This window comes from Haemaphysalis longicornis, unplaced genomic scaffold, assembly GCF_048455015.1.
Source record: "Haemaphysalis longicornis isolate Haplotype H1 unplaced genomic scaffold, Haemaphysalis longicornis Haplotype H1 scaffold_1, whole genome shotgun sequence".
Classification (NCBI taxonomy): domain Eukaryota; kingdom Metazoa; phylum Arthropoda; class Arachnida; order Ixodida; family Ixodidae; genus Haemaphysalis; species Haemaphysalis longicornis.
In genome coordinates, this window is record NW_027526203.1 from 315,266,298 (window position 1) to 315,290,020 (window position 23,723).

General features: G+C 48.8%; 1 protein-coding gene across 2 annotated transcripts in view; it reads right to left on the reverse strand.

The window, feature by feature from the left end:
• Positions 1-23,723, reverse strand: part of LOC144150782 (GTPase-activating Rap/Ran-GAP domain-like protein 3) — a 751,818-nt gene that overhangs the window by 167,419 nt on the left and 560,676 nt on the right. For both annotated transcript variants that reach the window (XM_077682183.1, XM_077682182.1), the window contains exon 2: positions 2,401-2,470. In XM_077682183.1, coding sequence (XP_077538309.1) covers positions 2,401-2,470 — 70 coding nt within the window. The remainder of the gene's footprint in view (positions 1-2,400; positions 2,471-23,723) is intronic.

The window sequence follows — 23,723 nt, forward strand, 5'->3', positions numbered from 1 at the left end:
CAATGTGTAAGGGATACAGTCAACCATCTGGTAGTAGGCTGAAGGGGGTTTATTTTCAGGAGCAGAAGCGAGGCGAGCGTAGCTACAAGCGTACAAACGATGGCCGATCTCACGCGCCGAGCACCATCTCCCGTGCTTCTTCTTCCGCTGCTACCAGCGTGCGCGCATACCCTCCCGTATAGATAACCATGATCGCATGACACTCTTCCATGACGTGGCGCATATCCCAATGGGCTGATGGCGCTACGGGAGCTGCTCATTAGCCTTGCTACAAATGCTATTTTCTGCTGTTATCTCCTGCCGTCCCAAATAGCCCCCTTTTTTTTAGGTCCCAGGCGACGCCTTGTGAAATAAAGATTTATACACACGTCTCGACGCTTTTTAACCCAGACAGTGTCTTTGTTTTGCTATTTGTTCTGTTGGCGCCCATCACGAAAGCGCGCGCCTTGCTCCTTTTCTTTGTACTTCGTTTTTCTTCTTTTACCTGACATTTTTCGGCGCCATTTTTCAACAGGAGTTTTTTTTTATGTATTCTTGTAAATACCAAATGACGTGTACTTTAATTTAACATTAGGCTGTAATTATCGTTTACGTACACTTGATTTTCCTTAAATCTGCTTAGGGATACTTTTGCGGGCAGCAATTTGGACATGTATGAGTGGTGCCACCACGTAGCAATAAAATTCCGGCGAATGACGATGTCGAGCATACGATTTGGCTCAAAAATGCGACCTCCGCTGTGGCACTGCGGAATGCAGAACGTCATGCTTGAGCTGTGCGATGCCACAGCGCAGATCACATTTTTGATCAAATCATACGCTGGACATCGTCATTCGCCGGAATTTTATTGCTTTGTGGTAGCTGCACGGAACGGTCAATCGAATGCATTATGGGAAGATGAACCTCGGGGTTGCCTCAAAGTGTAGCAGTTCGAAATGGTGTTGCGAACAGCCTACATGCTTCGTCGCCAGGCTGGCTATTATGGAAGGCACATATATAGCGCCAGTGGTTTTTCGGACTATACTGGAATGCAACCATGGAGCATGAAAAGTGCGGTTGAGAATTTGGTTCGAACACTATAAAATTTCTGGTTACTAGCTGGTTACTAGCTGAAGAATGCCACAAATTATTATATATTAATAAATTGTGAGGAACCTCGAGCCAAACAGTTCGGTGAGTCCTCTATTCTGAGATAGGCTGCAACTCTTGTAATAAAAAAAGCGCAAAAGCTTGTATGCATCGAATCCGTACGGAAGTAAAAAGAAAGTTGGTTTTTAGCGATTTGCATTACATGTTAGCTTCCCGCGCAGTGTCAATTCGCGCCTTAGCAAAAGGTTACCGGCTCGACTGCCGACAGCGGGGTTAATTTTTCCGGGGGGAAAGGGGGGGGGGGAGAGGGGGAGACACAAAAGCGTCGCTGTTTTCGGGAATTCGTTGATTGATTGATTGTGCGGTTTAGCGCGCCGACTACGCTACACAGCGGTGAGGCGCGTCGTAATGGAGGGCTCCGGATTAACTTTGACCACCTGGGGATCTTCAACGTGCGCCTAATACCCCTGTCACACGGGCACTTTCAATCGCGATTGAAGTGAACCGCGATCGAGTTTTCGAGCGCGCTCGACGCACTGACGCTGCTACACGGCCCGTTTCAATCGCGATCGAGAAGTTGTACCGGTTGCGCTCGTGTACGCCAGATGGCGTTAACAATGTACTTGCGGCCGGCGTCTGGTAACTTCGCGCGGTCGTAAGTATACGTAACTATGTAAATGTTACCGAACGCTTATTTCGGTCAAGTTATTTGACACAATTTGCGGCGTTAGCTGAAGTTGCCACCTTCTGTGCCATTGCTGAGCGGGGACGAGAGTATCGCCGCTTTCGTTCGATCGCGCTTGGAAGCCTCGATCGCGCTTAAAAAACCAGGATTGAGTTCGAGCGGGATCGAGCTCGATCGCGATCCGGATCGAGCTCGATCCGGATCGACTCAATCGCGATTGAAAGTGCCCGTGTGACAGGGGTATTAATCTCGAACACATATGGTTTTCCAGAATTCTGTTAAAGTTCAAAAACACCAGCCGATATATATTTTTTTTCTCAGAATTTTTCTACTTCGCTCGTAGGTTTCGCTTCTGAGTAAGATCTTGCATAGCATAATGATTACGCAATATGATGCAAGGCCCAAATTCTTCAACAAGCTCACGTCAAAGCAGCAACAATTTAAAGCATGTAATTGCAAAGATGCACTTCTGTGAACCTGTGAGACATAGGGAACGTCACTGCTCTTCTTCCGCTCTCACGTGTCCAGCCAGAACCGCCAGCTAGATAAATAGAGCGGCTGGGCATGGGGTCGAACCTGGTTTGAGGCGCGCTTGGTGCTCACGCGAGTGTAGGAGACAGACTCACCATTTCCACTGAGCCATAGTGGCGCCTGCTGAAGACTCCTCTCCTTGCAGCAAGGTCAGTCGAGGATGAGCTGCGAAGAAAAGAAGAAAAGAAGGTTAGTATAAAAATGCCTCCGTGCGAGTGTGAAAGAAAAAACAAACAAGATACAGTACGGAAGCTCAGCCATGTTCGCGTCGCATCAACGCACGAGAAACATGCGGAACTTCTGCCCTCCTCCCTTACAAAAAAGAATCTGAATTAACTTAGAATGCAGGAGTGTTATTGGAGACATCAGCTGACTGCCAAATCATATAGAGGATAATGCCGGGGCCACACGAATACGCCCCGACTGCGCGCACAGTATTTCCGTGAGTGATGCGCAGCGAGCCTGCACTCTTGCACTGATTGCGGGCGTGTTTGTGCAGCGGATGCTCGGCATTAACTGCCACCCGCTCCGGAGTGGGCCGCTGTGGCCAGCGCAGAAGCATCGCGTGGCCGCAACGTGCGATGTGCGCCACGACCGTGTGACAGCGTCGCATATGCGCACGCTGGTACCCCTTGCCAGAGAGTTATGCCGTTACAGGTGCACGCCTCCGCAGCTCCACACGATCGATTTTCGTGCGTGTGCTGGCCCCGATATGCTCCCACATTTCGCTTCATACTGAGTATGCGTGCGTGGACGTGGACGCATATATTACTTAGCCCGATGTCTCTTACAAACGACATCTCCTTAAAATATTGTTCAGTTGACGTACCTTATCTATTATCACTCTCGTTCGGTTATTCGCTGTGGATGCAGTAGAAATCTTCAGTTTTCGTTGCGCCTGCGTAACATATCCATGCTTCCCACTGTTTCTCAGTCAAGTGCCCCTGGCTCTTTCGCTCGTTTAGTGTCTGATAGTAGCCTTCGTCTGGCAGCGAAACATCCCATACGCACTGCGAAAATGCGAATGCATCAAGCTGTAGGCGCCTGTTTCTCACATTTTTAGTTGCGGCTGCATCGTGAACGTAGCAGAAGAACACGTGGGGCCAGGAATTTTGAAGAATTCCCGTTCAACATTTACAAAAACCTTAAAAAAAACAGTACTGCAAATATCGAGCTAGAGAAAAAAAAAAGGAGAACGGGGCTTTCGTGGGCAGATAGATGGGTAAAGACAAAGAGGTCAGACAGTATACTCCAAGTTAAACAAAATGTCATCACCGAAAGCGATAAAGCGCTCCGAAAGAAGCGGCTGAAAAACAATGTTTATAAATGACCGTTTCACAACTCAATATCGCGGAGGGAGCCATAACATTCGCGCAGCGGTAAACACTGGCTGCGGCGCTCACGAGGAGGCCGGCCTGCAGATAGCGTGTGTACGGACGGCCAGCGAGTGGCAAGAAAGAAATGGCACCCTTCCGAAGGCCCGCAACGCATTTCGGTTTTAATCTGCCCCTTTTCCCCCTATCGGTCGACATCCCATTTTCGCCTTCGATTACTTCAAGTGTGTATAAGCCTGAGACGGCGCTTGTCTTACCGAAGCGTTTACCCGGCTGCAGGGAGAACCCCTTTTCCTCGCGGACCAGGCGCTATACCGCCGGGAGGGAACAAAAGCGCAGCCGGGGCTGGCTCCCCCCACTTGCGGGGTGCTTGCAGAAAAGAAAGCGAGAACGCCCAACGGGGTGTGGGGGGAGGAAGCTCTGCGATTACGGTCCGATCGACCACCTGAGAAATGCCCTCCCGATCGCAAACTCAGCGACGAGTGAAACTCGGAGAATGTGACCTCGGCTGATCGAAGCTTGCGGCATTCCACTTAAACGCGTTTTTTTTTTTTTTTTCCCTATCATCGATCGTCTCTCTATGCTCTCTTTTCCTTGTCTGCCCTGTGTTCATCTCGTTTTTGTTCGAGGCTAGTATTTCAGACGAGATGATTCAGTCTTCAGTTACGTCTTTTCTTTATCGGCGTTACCGAAAGGCGCAAAGGCAAGAAGACAAGTCTGGGAACGGATTAAATTGAATTGAATTTTCAGTCGCGCTAACTCTTTCTTACGGAGGACCGTATGCAGAAACGTACTCTCGCACGCACAGACAAGCGCACGTACTCTGTTCTCCAGTTTCGCTCTATACGCGCAATTTGTACGGCGACGGTGCGTGCGAATCTAGTTTGAAAGACCGGGGATTTTCATGCCTCAAATGCGTTGCCCTTCGGCTGCGGGCCGTTTCCGTTTTATGCGGTATGCGCGGTGCAAATGAGGTGCCAGCTTTGGAACAGAAGGAAACGAAAGTCGGTGATTGGCGGGGTTTTGTATCAACTATATTTGAAAACGGCTAGCTCCGATTTGGGGCTCGCTAATATCCTTTATTTTGAGCACGAATCTAACCATTTGCTTTTTCGGTTTGATTCAGTTGGAGATTTCGGTATTTGTAATTTTAGAGCACGCGATTACAATTCCATATTCGCCCCCAAAGTAATTATCCAGAGGCGCACACACGACGGTAAGCTGTTGCTGTGTGACAGCGTGATTCTCGTATTTTTGTTTTATTTTCATGGCCGTAGCAAATTATACGTAGTGTCGGGTGATATCAAGTAAAGAGAAGGGCGAGCAGCGCGCACGTGGCCGCTCTTCCATGAAATCTGGAGCAAACAACCAGAGACCTGTGCGTTTTTTTATTCTTCAGCCCCAGCTGTCAAGCCGAGTGCACCTTCAACACGGATAGCGATCGCTGGGAATAGCGGTGTCACAAATCAGTCGCTGCAAACAACTGCGCGCCCGCTCGGGCTTCGATATAGCGGCGCAAGCCGGCCTGTAAGCAGCTTGGTTTCGGAAACGTTGTCTGCTATCGTGCGGACGTCTCTCGGGCAAAGCACTATGTGGGGCTGGGTCAAAGTACCGTATCGTGCGTTACAAATGACAAATAAGAATTTGCGGCCCATTGGCAGCATTAAAAGCATGTAAAGGCGCTGACAAACGAGGTTAGCACTATGCCCTTGTCCGGGGCTCTCTCAGCTGTCGCTGTTCGTGAAAAAGAGAGCAAAGCTTGAGTTCATTCTGCGGGGCTCTCTCTCTCTCTCTCTCTCTCTCTCTCTCTCTCTCTCTCTCTCTCTCTCTCTCTCTCTCTCTCTCTCTCTCTCTCTCTCTCTCTCTCTCTCTCTCTCTCTCTCTCTCTCTCTCTCTCTATCTCTCTCTCTCTCTATGTCTCGAACAAGTTCGTAGTAATAGAATTGTTGCGATCAATCGGAAACATCAAACTGAGTTGTGAACATTTCCGCTATACAACTAACGAGCTGCGGTAACATCCAAACATGCAAAAGGATTCAAGGTATCGCTACCCTGGTGGTGCCATTCACAAGAGTTCAGAAAGCATTTCACCCTATTAAATCGTCTTTTCCCTACGTTGCCGATCCTGAACTCTTATTTTCCACGTTTCACTATATATATATATATATATATATATATATATATATATATATATATATATATATATATATATATATATATATATATATATATATATATATATATATATATATATATATATATATATATATATATATATATATATATATATATATATATATATATATATATATATATATATATATAAAGGTAGCTTAAGAGGGTTCAACGCTGGTCGACCACTCTCGACACGCCGTAGACACTCAAGTCACGGCCCGGGGGTTAAAAAGAAGGTCCCCTTCACCCGAGTAGTCCGAGTGGCGCTGGCTACCACCCCCAAGTGCAGGAAACAAAAAATACCTAACATGAATACCCGAGAAAGTGGTGGGGAAACCGCCCCGCCGGTAGCGTAGTGGTCATCACACCATACCGGTATTCTGGAGGTCGTGGGTTCGGATCCCACCCGGAGGGCATTTTTTCACCCCTTTCTTTCTGACTCAAAAAATTCTTCATCTGTTTCTATGACCTAACGCATTCCCCCCTTTGCTTTTTGCTTTCCGAGGTTTTCTTGACAGCCAACCCTTATTCTGTCTTAATTCACCGAGCTCCTCATTTCCCATTATATATATATATATATATATATATATATATATAGAAAAAGAAAGACACACGTCGAATCGGCTGAGGGAGAATAACTCCAGCGGTCGTTGTCACAAATCATACAAGGCGTCTGTTGCAAGATCACGTGAGGGCAGAAACGATCAAAATCAAGTAACATAATCAACATAAAAATATCCGTGCGGCATTCCGTTTGATAAAATACAACATAACGGTGGGTCTGAACCGTGCAGTATAAAAAGCCAGCAATGACAAGCACAAATACGCGGAAAAATGAGGGTAAGATGAACGGGCAGTAGAACAGAATGAAGTCGCTGATGCAAGCAACTCAGTTTTCCTGCACTTTCATTTAGGCCACGTGCAATAGTATTTAATTTAAATATAAGAAACGACTCGCGAACTTCCCTATCATGATGGATTCGAAAGCCAGACTCGAGTATCGTGGCTTTGATATGGTTAAATGAGTGGCCCGTGATATTGGCATGCTTTGATATGGGAAGGTGAGGGGGTGTTGAGATGTTGATTGATTGATTGTGGGGTTTAACGCGCCGATGCAACGCAGGCGATGAGGCGCGCCGTAGTGGAGGGCTCCGGATTAATTTTGACCACCTGGGGATCTTTAACGTGCACCGAAATCTCGTACACACGGGCGTTTTTGCTTTTCGCCTCCATCAGAAAAGCGGCCGCCGCGGCCGGGAATCGAACCCGCGACCTCGTGCTCAGCAGCGCAACGCCTTAGCCACTGAGCCACCGCGGCGGGTGGGTGTTGAGATGTGCTCTTTGTGGTTGTTGAACCTTTTCCTGAAGGGTGTTTGGGTTTCGTCAACGTACTGCATATTGCAAATGTCGCACTCAAGGAGATAAACCACGTTGCTTGTGTCGCAAGAATAATTCCCAGTTATCTTCAAGCTGAAATTAGACGTGGTGCTTCTTGCTCTTATTGTGGTAGTCATTTGGCTGCAGACCTTGAAGCACGGTTTGTTGCATGGGCGGCATCCAGTAGGCTCTTTAGATTTGCTTTTGGATGATGTAAGTAGGTCACGTAAACTTTGAGATCTTCGGTAGGTTACACGCGGTGGTTCTCGGAATATCGATTTCCATCGCTCGCTCTGTAGTAGTATGTTGTGGTGCTTTTTTAGAATTGCATTTACATTCTGTGCATGTGCGGAAAAGGTAAGAACTAGGTTAGTACGGGAGTAAATAGGGTGCCTCGTTTTGCTCAATAAAAGGGCTTTGCGATCATGGCTGCCAGCACGCCTAATGGCGTCGTCAATTATCTGAGGTGGGTATTTCTGCTTAACTGAAGCGTTTCGAAGCTGGGAACATTTGGCACTAAAATCTGATCCTTCGGAACAAATTCTTTTAAATCGAGGAGCCTGACTATAGTATGCTAGTTTTGCAGTGCTTCTTATGATAACTATTGAAATGAGGTATTGTTGCTGATCAGTTGGCTTTCTGTAGACCTTTGTAGTTAATTGACCACCATGAATAGTGAACGTTACGTCGAGGAAGTTGATAGTTTGTTCCGAGTAGGTATAGGAAAAAGAAGTAGACGGATGGGCGGTATTAAAATCATGAATAAACGATAAAAGCTGGGCTTCCCCACGCTGCCAAATCATAAAGATATCATCAATGTACCGCTTGTAGTAGGTCGGTCGTAGGGAACGGCTTGCCAGAAATGCATTTTCAAGTACGACCATAAAAATGTTTGTGTAGGTGGGGCCGATGGGTGTACCCATCGAGGTGCCATTAATTTGGAGGTAATGAACACCATTGAATTCGAAGGGCTAATTTTAAAAGGGTTCCCAAAGTGGAGCTGTCAATTCATTCATCGCACACCGACTCATTATAGGAGTAGAGTACTATATATATATATATATATATATATATATATATATATATATATATATATATATATATATATATACACATACACATACACATACACATACACATACACACGCACGCGCGCGATTTCTGTGGTGATTCGTGCTTCTCAAGTACTCAAACGCAGTGGGCTACCACTCGTGCCCCTGGTATTATCGCCTGCAGGCAGCAACTATTCCATCCTCTAACACTCTTCCGATCTCCACCACCCACAAGAAAAAAAAAAAAGGAGGTAAAAGGAGAATTTCTTGCGGCAACACGGCAATACCGCGGTATGCAGCTCTCCCCTGCAACGTCCTTTTGTGTAACCCTTTACGTTTCCTTCGCGTCCCCTCCTCTCCCTCCCCGTTTCTCTCTCGTTTTTCTCCATATTTGAAAGAGCAGCCACACACGCGGCTGCTCTTCATAGCTGGTCGATGTGAAATAACGCGATCCTCTCGCGGCGTGTGCCAGCGAGGCAGGAGCTTGACACGTTCTGCTCAGCCGCACGCAGGCTTGCTCCAGTGCGGGGCGGAAACTTGGGCCGCCCAAGTGGCTGCCGAAGTGAGCAGGGGGCCTGGCGTGCCTGCGGGGCTGAGCGGGGCTTGGGCAAGGAGTGCACTGTTTACAGCCACACGCGGCGCCGCAAACTGTGTGTGCGCGAGCAAGCCGGCCGACGCGCAGCCGTCGCGCACACTCCGGCGTGTAATTAACGACCTTCCAAGCTTAGAGAGAGCGCCTGATTGGTCCAAGCTGATACGGCGACGCCAAGTTGCCGAGTTCGCTTTGCTCCGCCGGGCACTGCCTGCTTAGCTCCTAATGAATCTGTGCGCGGCAAAGGGTGCAGGCATGGGATCTGGGGAAAAGCAGCAACCGAAGTGCGCTCGTGACTCTTTCATGCTCTTCCAAAGCCCCCGAGGAAATGCAGTCGGGGATAATGTCAACAAAAGTCCGGCGGAGCTCGGCTGTCCTCTCTTCGCCTTCTTTCTTGCACCAGCCGGTTCGCAGTGCGATTAGGGTCAACTGAGGAACTTTTTCAATGCGTGAGCATTCTTCGCCGAGTGCTCCAACGTGAACAGTGGGGCTGTGTAGCTGCCTTGTATCTGCACAGTGATGCCTAGTATCGGAAAAACATTCGTAATCGGCGAAGTTATGACATTCCATCGTTATAATAGTGCAAATGTTGATCTTTGGAAGAAAACAGAAACACACCGAAAGGTAACCAAGCGAAACAAAAAGTCACCCAATTCGGAAATTTATAGCCAAATCCGGCAATTTGGCCTCTCAAGGTGAAAGCTGAACTATTCTATGTCGGAGCTAATAGCAAAAACAATAGGACCAGAAATAAAGAAACTTTAATGACATAAAGGAATCGCAAATGTGTACGTATCTAATCCAGCGCCTTGACGCGATTAATTATATGTATATATAAAATAAAAGTAGTCTGAAAATGAGCTCACTCAATACCAAATACCATATTCAGCGCTTTAATGCGATTGATGAATACAAGCAAAAAACAAAGAAAAAGACGTCTGAAGGTTGGTGAATATATAGACAAATGGCGTAAGAACGCTAACGCATTCGTCGACAATACTCTGACTTCGTGTAACATTTAGCTTTCCTTTGAACCCTGTTTTATGTGAAACACACAAAGAGGACTCGAAGTAGCACATGATTTTATTTATAGCCGTTTCTCTCATTCGAGGGCTAAGCGCTCTAAACTAACTAAAGTGAGTTGTAGGCGTTGTCCAAGTACCTTGCCAATTTAAGGACTGACATGCGTAGCCCATGCCCAGCCCAGCCCAGCCCAGTTTGCCCAGCCGATTTAGGCGCATTTTTGAACGAGAGAAGCATACCTTCGAAAGCGCCCTTCCCTTCGCACCATCTTCCCCACCGATTTCCTCACGTTGGCCATGACGACGCACACTAGCACGTCCACAGCCAGGCTACAAATTTACCAGATTCGCCGCACTTATAACCCGCCCAACCTGCGCGTGAGCACAGAAGTTGGTATTAAAAATGGGCTGGGTGAGAACGAACCTTCTCAACGACGAGATGGTGTGAAGAGACATCGCAAGCCAACGGCGCGCGGTGTTTTTTAGGTGCGGAGTACCATAGGACCGCACAATGTCCATCCGCGTCGGTGCGCATAGCATTTACAATCGCAAAAAATCACACAGGCACAGGCAGGAATCGAGCCACCAGGCAGAGTTAGTGTCACTTCGAGTCCCCGTACTCCGCACCCTCGCCATCATCCACGGAGTGGAGACGCTGCCATTTTTCTGCTGCCGCTCCCAACTCCACACTTCGACTAAACGCGCAATTCAGCCACAAATATTAATTTGACAATTTCATTTCAGCCTTTCTTTTTTTTTCTTTTTTTTTAGACGGCGCCTCCAGATTTTGCAGTGAGTACGGACGGTGGCCCGTGAGTGGCCCCACAATTAGAGCATGGCCGACGCTACATTTTCGGTGTTGTGTAATCAACTGTGCACACTCCTTTTTTTTTCCCCCTGTGCAACGATCGCGACTTAAGCTCTCAAGGCTGTTCGAGGGCCCCCTGAAAATGACAACGCCGCAGATGGCAGGAGGGAGACATCGGGGTGTTTGATGACATTATTGAGACGACGGTGGAAAACGTACGCTCAAAAAGGGGGTGATGAGGTTTTAAAGCGAAGCTTTTTTAGCCTCACTGATGGCGACCGTCCACTCCAGAACGCACTGCAGGGAAGCCAACTTTCTCCGACGACAATGATGATCGTGGATGAATAGAAAGATGGTTGAACCGCAGCAATCGAAGTCCAAACCGCCAACGATCAAACTGTCCAAACCCAGACAACAACGAGCGAATCTCTCACGAGATTGAACTCAGCTTTGACTGGGTTTTGTGTGGAAGAAAGCTTGGCATTTCAATCATCTTCGTCGTTAGACGAAACCCGGGATTCCTTTACGCGCGTCGAAATATTGGGGAGAATTTTTATTGTTTACATCTATAACAAAAAAAAAGCCACTGTTGCCATGACTCGAAACTGTATTTCCTTAATCAAGAAAGGCATCAGCCATTGTGGGCCAGAGCAGTTGCCGTGGACTGCACACGCCATGAAGAAACTATCGTGGGCAGCGGTACAGCCCTTCTTCGAAGGGGTATTTTGTGCAAATTACCGTTTAGTGGTACTTCCCAACACTGTTTACACGACTGCGTTTGCAACACACTGCTGCAGTATTTGTTCAGGTGAATACTAAACTTCCGCGTTGCGAAGCTTGTGAGGCGCTTTTATCTTAGGAAAAAGCGTAGCATCCGTATATTACAGCATTTAGTTTTCCTAACAGGAACTTGTTTGAGTACGAGACGCATGGAAAAACACTCCACCGTCAACTATATTGTGATTCGCTGCTTAGTTTTGGACATGTTTTTCAAAATATTGCTATTTCTGCGCTTCCGTCTTTGACGCCGTCGAATACACGCAGCTGTTTTGTTCGCTAGCATCGAGCGGCGTGTACGTTGTTGATCGCAGCTGTAAAGAGCCCCGAGCTTTGCTTTTATCGCCGCGAATAAAAAAGAAAAACAATAAGGACTGTACCAGCTGGAAGTGTTTGAACTCGCTTTTTTTTTTAAACAAAAATAGCTTCAGCGGTGATTTTCTGAGGGAGTGGAGCTTTCAGCTGGGGCACCATTTAAAATAAGCGGTTCTGACTTCCGTATTTTATTGCGACATCAACTTCATAACGCACGTTCGGCCACAAGTTCGGAAGTCACTCAGAAATAACAGTAATAAAAATAACCAGTGTTTGTTACCGGTGCAGTTTCCTTGGTTGGGCTGCGAACTTCGGTTATAGGTATACAAAAAGTAATTGCTTACCACAATTAATGATATATCCCTAATTTCGGATAATCTGTTGAATGGTTGACCAATATTTCGATAAGTATATGGCGTCAATTTGTTCACAAGTAATCCAATTCCCATTAGTTCACAATTCACAGGACGCAGGTTCGACCTCGGCCGATGTGGTTGCTTTTCTGGTGAAGGCGAAAATTAAAAACGCCCGTGTGTCGACATTTCGGCGCCCGTTAAAGACCACCGGGCGGCCAAAATCAATCCGAAGCCCTCCACCGCGGCGCTCCTCATAGCCCAGGTGGTGTACCTTCGGCGCGTTAAACCCCACAATAAATGAATCCATCAATAAAGTTCACAATTCACACTTTCTTCCCAACAGTAAGTATAGTTCTTAGCGCCAATACTTGGCTTTAAAAGCTGGATGATTACCTTTAAAGCGACACTGAAGCATAATTGATTTTTAGTTTTAACCGAAAGAACACACTATTCAAAGCCGTTTCAGCTTTTGTTTAACTGCAATCTGTGCTTTGATTGGTTATATAAAAAATTAGCGCCCTCATTTCTCCGCCCCCCCCCCATTTTTGCGCGACGCAACCGATCACGTGACGCATGATGAAGAGGGGCTGCCCACGAAGGCACTCAAGCCATTTCCAGCTAAGGAGGTGCTGTCGCCTATAGGAGTAGCAGTAGAAACTACTCGCGTGATTTCCCAGCACAGCGTCTAACGGCCGGATGCGTCGTTTAGCCAACTTCGTCATTAATCTACGAGTTTTGCTGCCCATAAACATGGACAGTAAAAAAAAGGGAAACAGCTCTCGCGTTCACTCATGTAAGTCTTCTGACGGTACTTATGACTAAGGGAAACCCTGGACTGAATTCGAAACTGAAAGAAGTCTTACCAGCAGATGCAGTAAAAGAACCTGCTTAAATGTGTTCAAGAGCTAAGGAAAGTTTATGCTTTATGAAACGCTATCCTCAGCCCCGAGTTCCAGCGCAAATTTATTTTTCATTAATCCGTACCCGGTTTCAGGCTCATTTCAGGAAACTGCAAGCTCCCCCCATTACTTTTCAGCATTCACGACTTGCGACGTCACAAATCGCAGTGCGGCGAAGCCCCTGTGGCGGGCGATACCTGTTCTCGCGCTTTTGGCATTTTCCGCGTTAATAAGCAACTGCTATTGCCTCGAGTGGCATATTTGTATTCACGACAGCGTAATTCCCCGATAGAGGCCAACTCGCTCCCACACAAACGCCCTGGCACATATTTGACATGATCAACAACACGGCGTGCTCGCCACCTAATGACTATGTGTAGATGGTGGTTCTGACTTCGCTATTAGCGCCCGATAGGGAGTACAACCGGATGGTAGCTAAGACGAGTCGGGCTGCATGACGACGCTGCTGTGAAAAAAAGAACGACGACACAGCTCGTAAGGCCGCGTAAAATGGCCGCTACCTTCTCATTCACGCAGAATACAACAAAAAAAAACGGGGTAAGAAAATGAACAGTGGCATGAGAGGATGGAGATATTTATTTGCCAAATAAACCATCTCCCCATCGGGCTGCTTTCTCTAACTTCTTTCGTACGCTGCAATTGCATCAGCTCTTTTTTTTTTTTTTTTCAACAGAGAAGCTAGAACACCTGCACCAGCCCTTCCTTTTTTTTTTTCTCGGTCGAGTGTTATTCTTCCGGCGAATTTCCTGCTTCCGGTCCTCACTGGGCCGAACGAGAATTCTCGCCGGGAACGTTGACGCCGTTTTCGCCGGCAGCCAGCGACATGCGCACTGCTGTCGACACAGTAGACAGCGCGTACACACCTTACACACTTTAGGAGGAGCGTATTCTCGCCAAACGACTCTAAATGACCATTGCAAGTGCTCGTCTACCCCAAAGAAGACGTTCGCGCCGCGCAGCAAGTGAAGGCGTGGCTGAAAGCGCAAGTGGGCGATGAGCTCGTCCCCGAACAGCTGCTGGTGAGCGACAGGACAGACGCGTGCCGCGGGGAGGGCTGCAGTTTGGTCGGCGAGCGGGGAGGCGGGGCGCAGCTGTTCGAGACCGCGCTCCACGTGCGTGTTCGGGTCTATCGAGCGGTCATTTAATGGCCCCGTCGCCAACGAAGCGCCAACCTGCCGCTGTACAACACACGCGCCGGGAGGCGCGCGAATAAAGAACGCCACGAACACAAAGGAAGGCACGTCGCGACAGCAAACTGCGCGCGGGACCGCGATAAAGTGAGCGCCAGCGTTCCGTGCCTCGGGTCACGCCCCGCGGCCGCCAAGGGCTGCTCACCAAAGAGGAAATAAAAGCGGTCAGCGGCCCCGCACAAGCCCACGCCTCACCTCCGCGCTCATCGAAGACCGTCGGAGAGCACCTCTGCGCACATACCGACCGCGCCGGGGATGCGGGGAACACCACCTCCGAAATGGCAACAATTGTTTGCGACACTTTTCGGCAGTTCGAAAGTAGTTGTAGTTGCAAAAGCGTTCGAGGGACCCTGCACAGCTATTGCGGAGGGGAAAGAAGCTCCAAGAGAGGAGGTTGGGGGGATGCAACTCGATGTGGGTTGCTTGTGCATTTCAATGCACTCCGAGGCTTTCTTGGTAAAATGAAGTCCGATTTTTTTTTTTTTTTTCCGCGAAAGTGTCTTTGGGTACTCTGGAAAAATCTCTAGCGAGTCTGTCATAGGCCGCATAACACTGAATCAGAACCAGCCGACACGACCATGCGTGCGGTTCCTGAAACACCCTTTTCAGGTCTTCTCCGGAATCACTGAAGAAGACAATGTCATCTGAAGACCCAAATAACCTTCTTTTATTCCTATCCCTGACTTCCGCCAATCAAGCTTCCAAAATATGCTCTCCAGGCAGCCTGTAAATAGTTCTGGAGAGTTGTGTCTCCTTGCCTGACACCCCATTGGATAGGAAACTTACTCTCTTGTTAGCCATCGACCATACCATGCCGAATACGCCAGTTCTCGTCCTGTCTTGTTACGAAGAATTATCACGGCCCTAAATTCCTTCTATATGTCCCCCAACATCTTTATGTAAGCCTTCTATATGTAAGAGCATTCTAAGAGCTATAAAAGCCTCGTCTGTTCTTTGGTCTCTCAATGATTCGATTACCGCGGCGTGCCTACTGAATCACACGCGCTTTCGTAATATGTAAATGTCACGTAAAAGGCTTTATTACACTCTGAAGATTTCTCGATTATCAGGTTGGTGTCCTGAATGTGATCCATTGTTGAATAGGCGTTCCTAAATGCAACCTTGGTAAACAAACGAATACAGCGTAAAGTGGGGTGATGGGTCTGCCATTAAGCTTTTTGAAATCACCCTTGTTGGATCAGAATTAGGTTGGTTTTTTTTTTCTAGACTAGTGGTACCTTTAATGTCGTGAGCCGTTCGGAGAATAATTTTGCCATCTTCCATGGTGCACTATATCTCTGCATCCTTTCGGAGATCCACGGTTATTCCGCCGTCTTTTGTAGCTTTACCCTCTTCACACATTTGCTCCCCTTTTCAACCTCGTCTTTAGTTACTATAACAGCCTTGTGAACCAAGCGAGTTATTCCGGTACCATTTTACCATTAAGAGGCACGAAGCAACCGTTGCCACCAGCATATGCACGTATGGTTCCATCACACATCAATTAAAAATGGGGCGCCAAGTCTACACGACCACACAATACTTATTTGATCATTATAGGCCACTAATCCCTGCTCTATAAAACATAAAATGAAAAACGCGGCTATGGCTTGCCACGAGGCACTAAAATGACCCATCACCACGGCCAAGTTAAGGAATTTGGCAATGAGACCGAGCGTATAATTTGCCGCCTTAAGGAAGTGATAACAACGTGACATCGCGCCATGTGACAGCGTGATGACGTGTTCAAATCCCATGTTACGCTAGGTCGTACGCTGGACTCCATCTGTCACCCAGTTCGTCCCGCTAGCCCCGGTGACTGGCTATTGAGGTGTGTTGTGTCGGAGCAGACCAATCAAGCTCAAAGTCAACGTCGTTAAAACGTCTCACATGTCATGCATTGCCTCCAGTCCGAATTCTGTACGCTTTGATCACGCTGGTGTCAAATATACGCCTCACTTAATCCCTGTCCGTTAAACGCACGCACACGCACACGAAAAACAAGTGTAAAGTTGCCTGACCAAATAAAAACTGTCCCTCCGATGTACTGTGTCGCAAGGGTACCCTACCATACAAGTGTGGCATTGAGCGTGGGCCCCCCACGCGAAAAATGTCTCATATGGTCAATTCCTTTTTTCGAAATAATTGGTAGATACAGAGATTGTGTATACAAGTAACCGGTGTGCACGCATACGCGCATGCCGGTCATGAACGCGCAGCACTACACCCCACCTCCATTCGTTCTGCATCTGAACCACACTCAATGTTGCTCCGAGGTCAATATATGGGTGGAATGGATTCCGAGAAAATCGTACGAGCGACGAACGTACGACTGTAGAACGAAAGGCTCCAGTGGCAATCACGCACGCACGCACGCACGCACGCACGCACGCACGCACGCACGCACGCACGGAGAGTTTGAAAGGTTCCAATATACAGCTAAATGCATTCAAAGTCTGAAAAGTAGACAAGGCGCGAGGCCTAAACGATGGCTACTAACCCAAAGCAATTACTGTCGCGTGCGCTTTGAGGCGAGATTTCAAACTGCTAAGGCTGGTGCATAATGAGGTGGACCTCAAACGCCCCGTCTTCGAGATAACCCTAGTTAACCGAAGCGCTGTACGCAAGGCTTAATCAATATGCAAGAGGACCGGCTACGCAGCCCCCTGATGACCCTCAAGCCTAAATGTTTCTGCCAGGTCTGTTTGCGCGGTGGCTTAGGGCTGAGAGCAATGTGAAATGGCTGAGTGCGCGGTTTCCCGCCCTACCTTATGGCGCGAGGTTTTAGCTGACGCAAGCTCGTTTCTTGCTTCCTCAAAACGAATAACCAGCTTATGGCGCCGGTTAAAAGAAACCGCCCATCAACTGGACGCAATAACTGCGCCCGCGAAGGCAAAGCTGACGCTGCTTGTTATTTTTCTCTTCTATTTACCGGCGTCCTGGGGCCTGTCGCCGCTGGATATTATGCGACGCCGCCCATCGGCCGGCGCAGCTAGCTAGCATGGCAAGAACAGGCTTTGTTCAACAAATCACGCCGGGTCCAGCAGCGCTCGTCCTGGTGGCGCTGACGCGGCCTTTTGCGCCTCCACACGGGGGAAGTGTATAAGCAAAGCGCGTATTTACTCGCAAAATTCTTCGCAGAGCCGCGTCGTTTCGCCATTCAACACACATATTAGTTTTTCTCGCATGAAAGGCTCAGAGGAGCCAAAGACGACGGGGGTTCCTCTCCCACGCCATCTTTCATCGGCGGGAATCCAATGACAAACATTCTATAACGGCGACGAGCTTCGCTGCGCCGTTCCCATCTCGCGGGCGTATACTCGCAAGGCGCGGCTCTCCCGCCTTCCGTGTTTATATTTTAGGTTTACCGTTTGGGACGTTTAGTATGCCTCGGGAAGCGATTGGCTGCATGATTCGCTCCGCGAGGCTGTTTCTTTTGGCTTGAATCAATCGAAGGTCCCTAGTCGAGCAATCGGTCTTTCGGCGGTGTCCCAACGCCCGGGAATATTTTGGGCGCCATTGATTCGCTCCTTTCCGCGCACCTTAAGCTCGCATTTCATCTCTTTTTCCACTTTGCTGGGCTCGGTGGACAGGAGCCACGATCGTAATTCATGTAGGCTCTGGAAATCCAATCACACGTGATATATGCTTGCCCATGCCATCGTATAAATGGATGTTGTGTGGCGCCCTGTATTCGGTAACGCGGTCCCGTCTTTTCGCCACAAGCCATTCGTTTCATTTCTTCTTTTTATAGACGAATCAGTAACCGGTAGCACGAAGCTTTTTTGTCGCGTTTCACGCACTCGTTGACTACTTCGCCAAAAAAGTTGGACGGCGTGGCTTCTTATTCTTTCAATGTGCCGATTCACCATGGTGGCGTGTGTCGATGAGGCGCGCTCCGAGACAACAGCGTACACGAAATCTTGGTGCATGTTTGAAGGCCACGAGGGGTAACCTCTACTTCTTAACCAAGGCGGCCATCATCGAGTTTTAAGTGCGAATGCACTTCTTAGTCGAGCCTACTTCGTCCGCCGCGGTCCGTCCGCCCGTAGCCTAGCAACGGAGCTAGCTAGCGTGCCTAGCAACGGCGCCGGATTTCCGACGCGTGAGGGCGCTCGCGTAGCGCCTCCTCTCCCCCCTCGCCTACTCTCCAGCTCGCAACACCCTCTCTCGGCGCGCCAGCCAGGCCACTACACTATATAAAAAAATAACAGCATCCGGCGCCCGGACGTTGCGGCCGCAGCGCGACGCTCTACCGACTAAGCCACGGAAGCCACGCTGATTTCAGGGTTAAGAACGCTCCTTATATCTTTAACGCATTCAAACTACGTCGTCAGCGGCGTTGCGTTGGCGACTCAGCGGCGTTATAGCGGCTTGATAACTGCGTGGTGTACACGTCATACTACAAACCCGATGGAAGAGATGGAAGAGAAGGCGGCGAGGCGGTGGGCTGCGGGTGCCGAGCGCAAGCGCCACAAGCGGGCCGACTACCGTGCATTCGCACTTTCACATTCTCCCCCTCGGGGAAATGCGGGGGACTTTTTTTATGGGTTTGTCGCAAAATGCCGGGTGTGTTTTGCAGCGGTTGCTATTGTTGGCTTGCCAACATTTCAGAGGCTTGCAACGGTTCCCCGAGGGTCGCAGCGGTCGACATGTACACGCTCGAAGGAGTTCGCGATGAAACACTGTATGGCAACGCAACGGCGTGTAAAAGCATTCCAAGCTGGATGACACGGGGAGGCACCGCCGATTGGAGAGCGCGTTGCGGACACGTCGCCGACAGCGATGGCAAGCGCGGGGCCGGAGGGAGGCGCGCGGGAAGCCAGAAGAAGCAAACGCGCAGAAGCGGGAGTGCTGGCCGGCGCGGCAGGTGCGAAAAAGGAAGAAAAGGGAGGTGCAACGTGCGGTTGCTTCCGGCGGGCCTCGCTGCACACGCGGCCACAAGCTGCGACGGGTGCGGGCAGCCATCGATTTCTCTAAATTTAACTCCACGGCCCGCTTGGCACATCAAGTTCCCATGCACCTCTCCAGCCGTCATTACGCGCAGGCGCGTTCACCAGGGCCGCGTGAGAACGACGCGCAGCTGCTCCTCCACAGTCTGCGGCCCAGCCGCACTGGAGGCCCGGCCACTGGAGTGTTGCCGCGGCCCAGAATCCCTTTCACGGCCTTCGAGCGGGGACACGGACACCACCTCCCCGCACCACGCGCGCAGTACGCAGCGAAGGCGTCCATGCAGGAGCAATCGCGCCACGCTCCTCGTGAGCCGAGCGTTCCACGCGGCCTACTCTCTGCGGGGTCGGCCGCAAAATGTTGAATGCCTAAAAGCGGTGACGAGGGGACTAGGTGACAAAGCCCACCTTTGCGCTGCTGAGCACGAGGTCGCGGGTTCGATTCCCGGCCGCGGCGGCCGCTTTTCTGATGGAGGCGAAAAGCAAAAACGCCCGTGTGTACGAGATTTCGGCGCACGTTAAAGATCCCCAGGTGGTCAAAATTAATCCGGAGCCCTCCACTACGGCGCGCCTCATCGCCTGCGTTGCGTCGGCGCGTTAAACCCTACAATCAATCAATCAAAAAGCCCACCTCCTGTCCGCACGCTTGGTGTGTCCCACTTTCGCCGCATATATATGATATATATATATATATATATATATATATATATATATATATATATATATATATATATATATATATATATATATATATATATCAGGGTGTCGAACCGAAAAAAATACCGGTTCGGTTACGGTTCGGGTTCGGGTGAAATAATTTCGTTCCGGTTCAGTTCCGGTTGGACAAAATCACGTACCGAACCGGTTCACGAACCGGTTCGGGAGCTTGAACCGGTTCGCGAACCGGTTCGACGAGTTGAATTATCACTGAAATTAGAAAAAAAACATTTACTAGTTTAAAACGACCGTCAAGTCAAAACACAAACAAAAATTCAAAATTCTGCTGTTCCCCAAGGGCAGTGGGGCAATTGCAAAGCAAACTTTAAACAATCACGAGATATTAGAAAAACAAATGAAGTGGCGACGATTTACCACCTTCTTTCTCGCTCACATATGTTGTCCCAGCGACTATTCATAAAGCCACCGCCAAGACATATGACGGTGGGATATATTTTCTGTCCTTTCCTTTTTTGTTGAAATCGCAATCGTCGCTATGCAATCACCCATCACGCTAACCTTGAAGCTTGAAATTTAGTCTTGCGTACTGGCGCGTTCAAATACCAGCGCTTAATACCAATAGCGCACATTTTTTTTTATATTTGTAACAAAACAGAAAAATCCTACAACAGGCACATAAATACTACCAATGAATTAGAATATTTGGTCACCCTGAATAATTTGTTAGCTGTCACCTTATCGAATGTGTTAGCCACACTTTTGTTAAAAGTAAGCTTTAGTTAATGCTCAGTCACTGCATTATTGCTCTGACCACTGCAATTCCTTTTGCGATACCGAAAGTGTGCATTACAATCAGTATGTCATCGTACCGCCTGAACCCCTACCATCGTTCCGTGTGCTACATTGCGGAATCTTACAACAGATAATGCGGTTACAAAATGAAAGGGAAATTTGTCACGCGGAGCATGAGATGGGACTTTTTGGGTAGACGCTCTTTAATTCGTCCACAGCAGTACTCCCCTCCGGAACGAGTCGCAGTAGAAGCAATGTAGCGAGTTGGGCAAACGGCTTAGCAAACGGCTTAGCCACTGAGCAGCTCCTGCGGTCACACTTGTCAAGTATTAATAATTTGCAGGTGTCGGACCTTTTAAACAAATTATGAAATGCAAAAAGTTTGCACACATCGGGTGTGAGCTTTCGCTGTTGCGCAGTGGAGCACTCCTGCAGCCTGATTGCTCCAATGAAGTCGCAACTAGGGAAGGGCAAAGTCGTTTTATATCCCCTGCAAGCTGCCGAGAATGACATTTCGTTTGGTCAGCTTGCACTACGCTCGCGCCTCCAGCAGCAACAGACCATTGCTACAATGGTGCTAATTCATTTCCCCTGTTGTTACATAGAGCGTGATAGTGTTCAATTGTCGGGAGGGGAAAGTACCCGAGCAAGTACGAAGTTGATGGTACGTGAAAGAAAAAAAGGCCTGAATTGCATTTACTGTGCAATATCAACAACAGAGGGTCGAACCATTTCGGCATGAACCGGTAACCGTTATTTTTTTTTCGGTTCAGTTCCGGTTCGGGTTCAGCGCGCTCAAAAAATAACGGTTCGGGTTCGGGTTCGGGTTCAGTTCCGGCAAAAATATCGGTTCAGTTCCGGTTTACGGTTCGGTTCGGTTCCGGTTCGACACCCTGATATATATATATATATATATATATATATATATATATATATATATATATATATATATATATATATATATATATATATATATATATATATATATATATATATATATATATAATGTATGTGTGTATTTGAGTGTGTTGCAAGGAACCTTTCATGTAAGTGCGCTGACACCTCGATGAACGGGCGCCTTTGCTTTAGGGGAGGTAGAGGGGAGAGAGCCTCCTGCCGCCCACGTTTAGCTGCCAATTTCTTTGCGCAAACCGTAAAATTTGCGCGGCAACGGCGCTGCCGTTTCCGGGCGAGCACCCGTTGACGTTCAAGCAGACACAAGAGACTACAGCTCCGCTGCTTCAACAGATTTTAATTTTTTTCACCTTCATTTGAAGTCCAGTAACTCCGGCCGGACCCTCGTACGCAGTACATGGCTCCACGCTTTAGCTGCTACTAGAGCTATAACGTCGGGTAATATTCGTTTGTGGTTAGCTGCTCCAGGACGTAACGGCAGTCGCAAGAGTGGGTGGTGCGTGAGACTCAGTTTGATTCCTGTTTGTGGATTCCAGGAACGCACCAAGCAGTGCAAGACCTTCTTTATAACTCGCCTATTTTTCTGCCCCAAGCTTTGAACTGCCGCGAAGGAATAAAATCAGATCACAAATGCGCTCTTCCAGCTTTGCCTAAAAGTAACTGAGCAGGGACGCTGGAGGAAGCACGATAATAGAGAAGCGGCGAAGAAGAGGTCGTTTATAGCACTCGCACCTGAGGACTCCTAGTCACGATACGTCCGCGGGGTATGACAAAATAAAAACGGGCCACAACCTGGCCGTCGGAAGGCGCACACACATTCCCGCCTCAACAGTTGCCATTTGGGACTCGGCACTAAGCTTAGGAGGGGAGCGCGGCAAGAAGGGCCCGCACAGAGAAGGGCCCATTTCCGCCGGCGCGCAGCAACCATGAGGGGCCACCGCAGAGGAACAAACAGCAACCTGGCTCGTTAGATCGAACCGCCCCAGCTGGGCCACGAAGGCTGGCTTTCTGCCGCCATCGGCGGCGTCGCCCCCGACTCGCGCAGTCATTTGGCGCAGCTAACGAGCCGCATTGCCATCCAGGCTCCCGACGCCGAGGTAGAAAAGAACCGTTCGAATTCCTCGCCTGCCTCTTAGGACCGGCCCGGCTCGGCCGAAGCCACAGTACGGAAGGGTACTGTTCATAATCGTTGGCTCGCAAAAGTGTAAATGTTACTGTCCTCCTGTATTCACTATGTAGCTGCCGCGCTGATTACGCGCGCTAGGTTTAAGGATGATTAGACTGAGTTCCAAGCACTTCTTGGGCTCCCTAAACGCAAAAATTTTGGTCCTTCCGTCCGCCTGTCTGTCTGTCCCTCGATTCAGCCTCCCAGCCAAAAAAAACGGTGAAAGAGTGCTTGAACACGAAGGTAAGCAAGACCGTTCCATGCGGCTATTGCTGCCATGACTGATACATGTCCACATTATTCGGCGTAAAGAAAACCTCAGGAATATTTGAAGCATAACTGAAAGTGCTAGTCGGATTTCAATTAAGAGTAGACGTTGTATGAGTCTGTAAGGTAGGAAATGAAACAACAACGCGTCAAAGACGGCGTTGAAGACAGGCGAGATAAATGCAAACACTAAAACAGAAGCGCCAAACACTAAAGAAACAAAAGGAGCAAACAAAAAGCGCGTGAGTGGTACAAACGGGAAAAATTTGATTAAAATTGAGAAAACCTCATTTGAATTCATCATAGGAGCAGCGAGACGGGAAGGGAAAAGCGTATGGTGTGGAAGAGAAGAGAGGAGAGTTCGCTACGTGGCAGTGGCGGCAGCAGGCAGCCTATCTTCTCTCGGCGACATTTGCAGCGAAGCAAGCCCGTACGCGGCCAATATTAGAGCGCAGCTCTTAAGCGGCCGCTCCTGTGGTTTCGCGTCGTCCCTCGCCGTCGTTCGTCGATGTAACCGAGAGAACTGGGAGGACACCGAAGAGAGAGCGAGAGGAAAGCGGAGGAGAGAATGGTGAAAGTGTGAGGAGGAAGCGTTATGCCGCGGGTGCTGGGCGTGAGCGTGCACCAGGTAAAAGATAACGCCAGAGTAGCACGGGCCGTCGTGCGTTCGCTGATGACGCAATCACTTCCTGAGACGAAGGAAGTGCCGCCCAAGCAGAGGCTCAGCGCCGCCG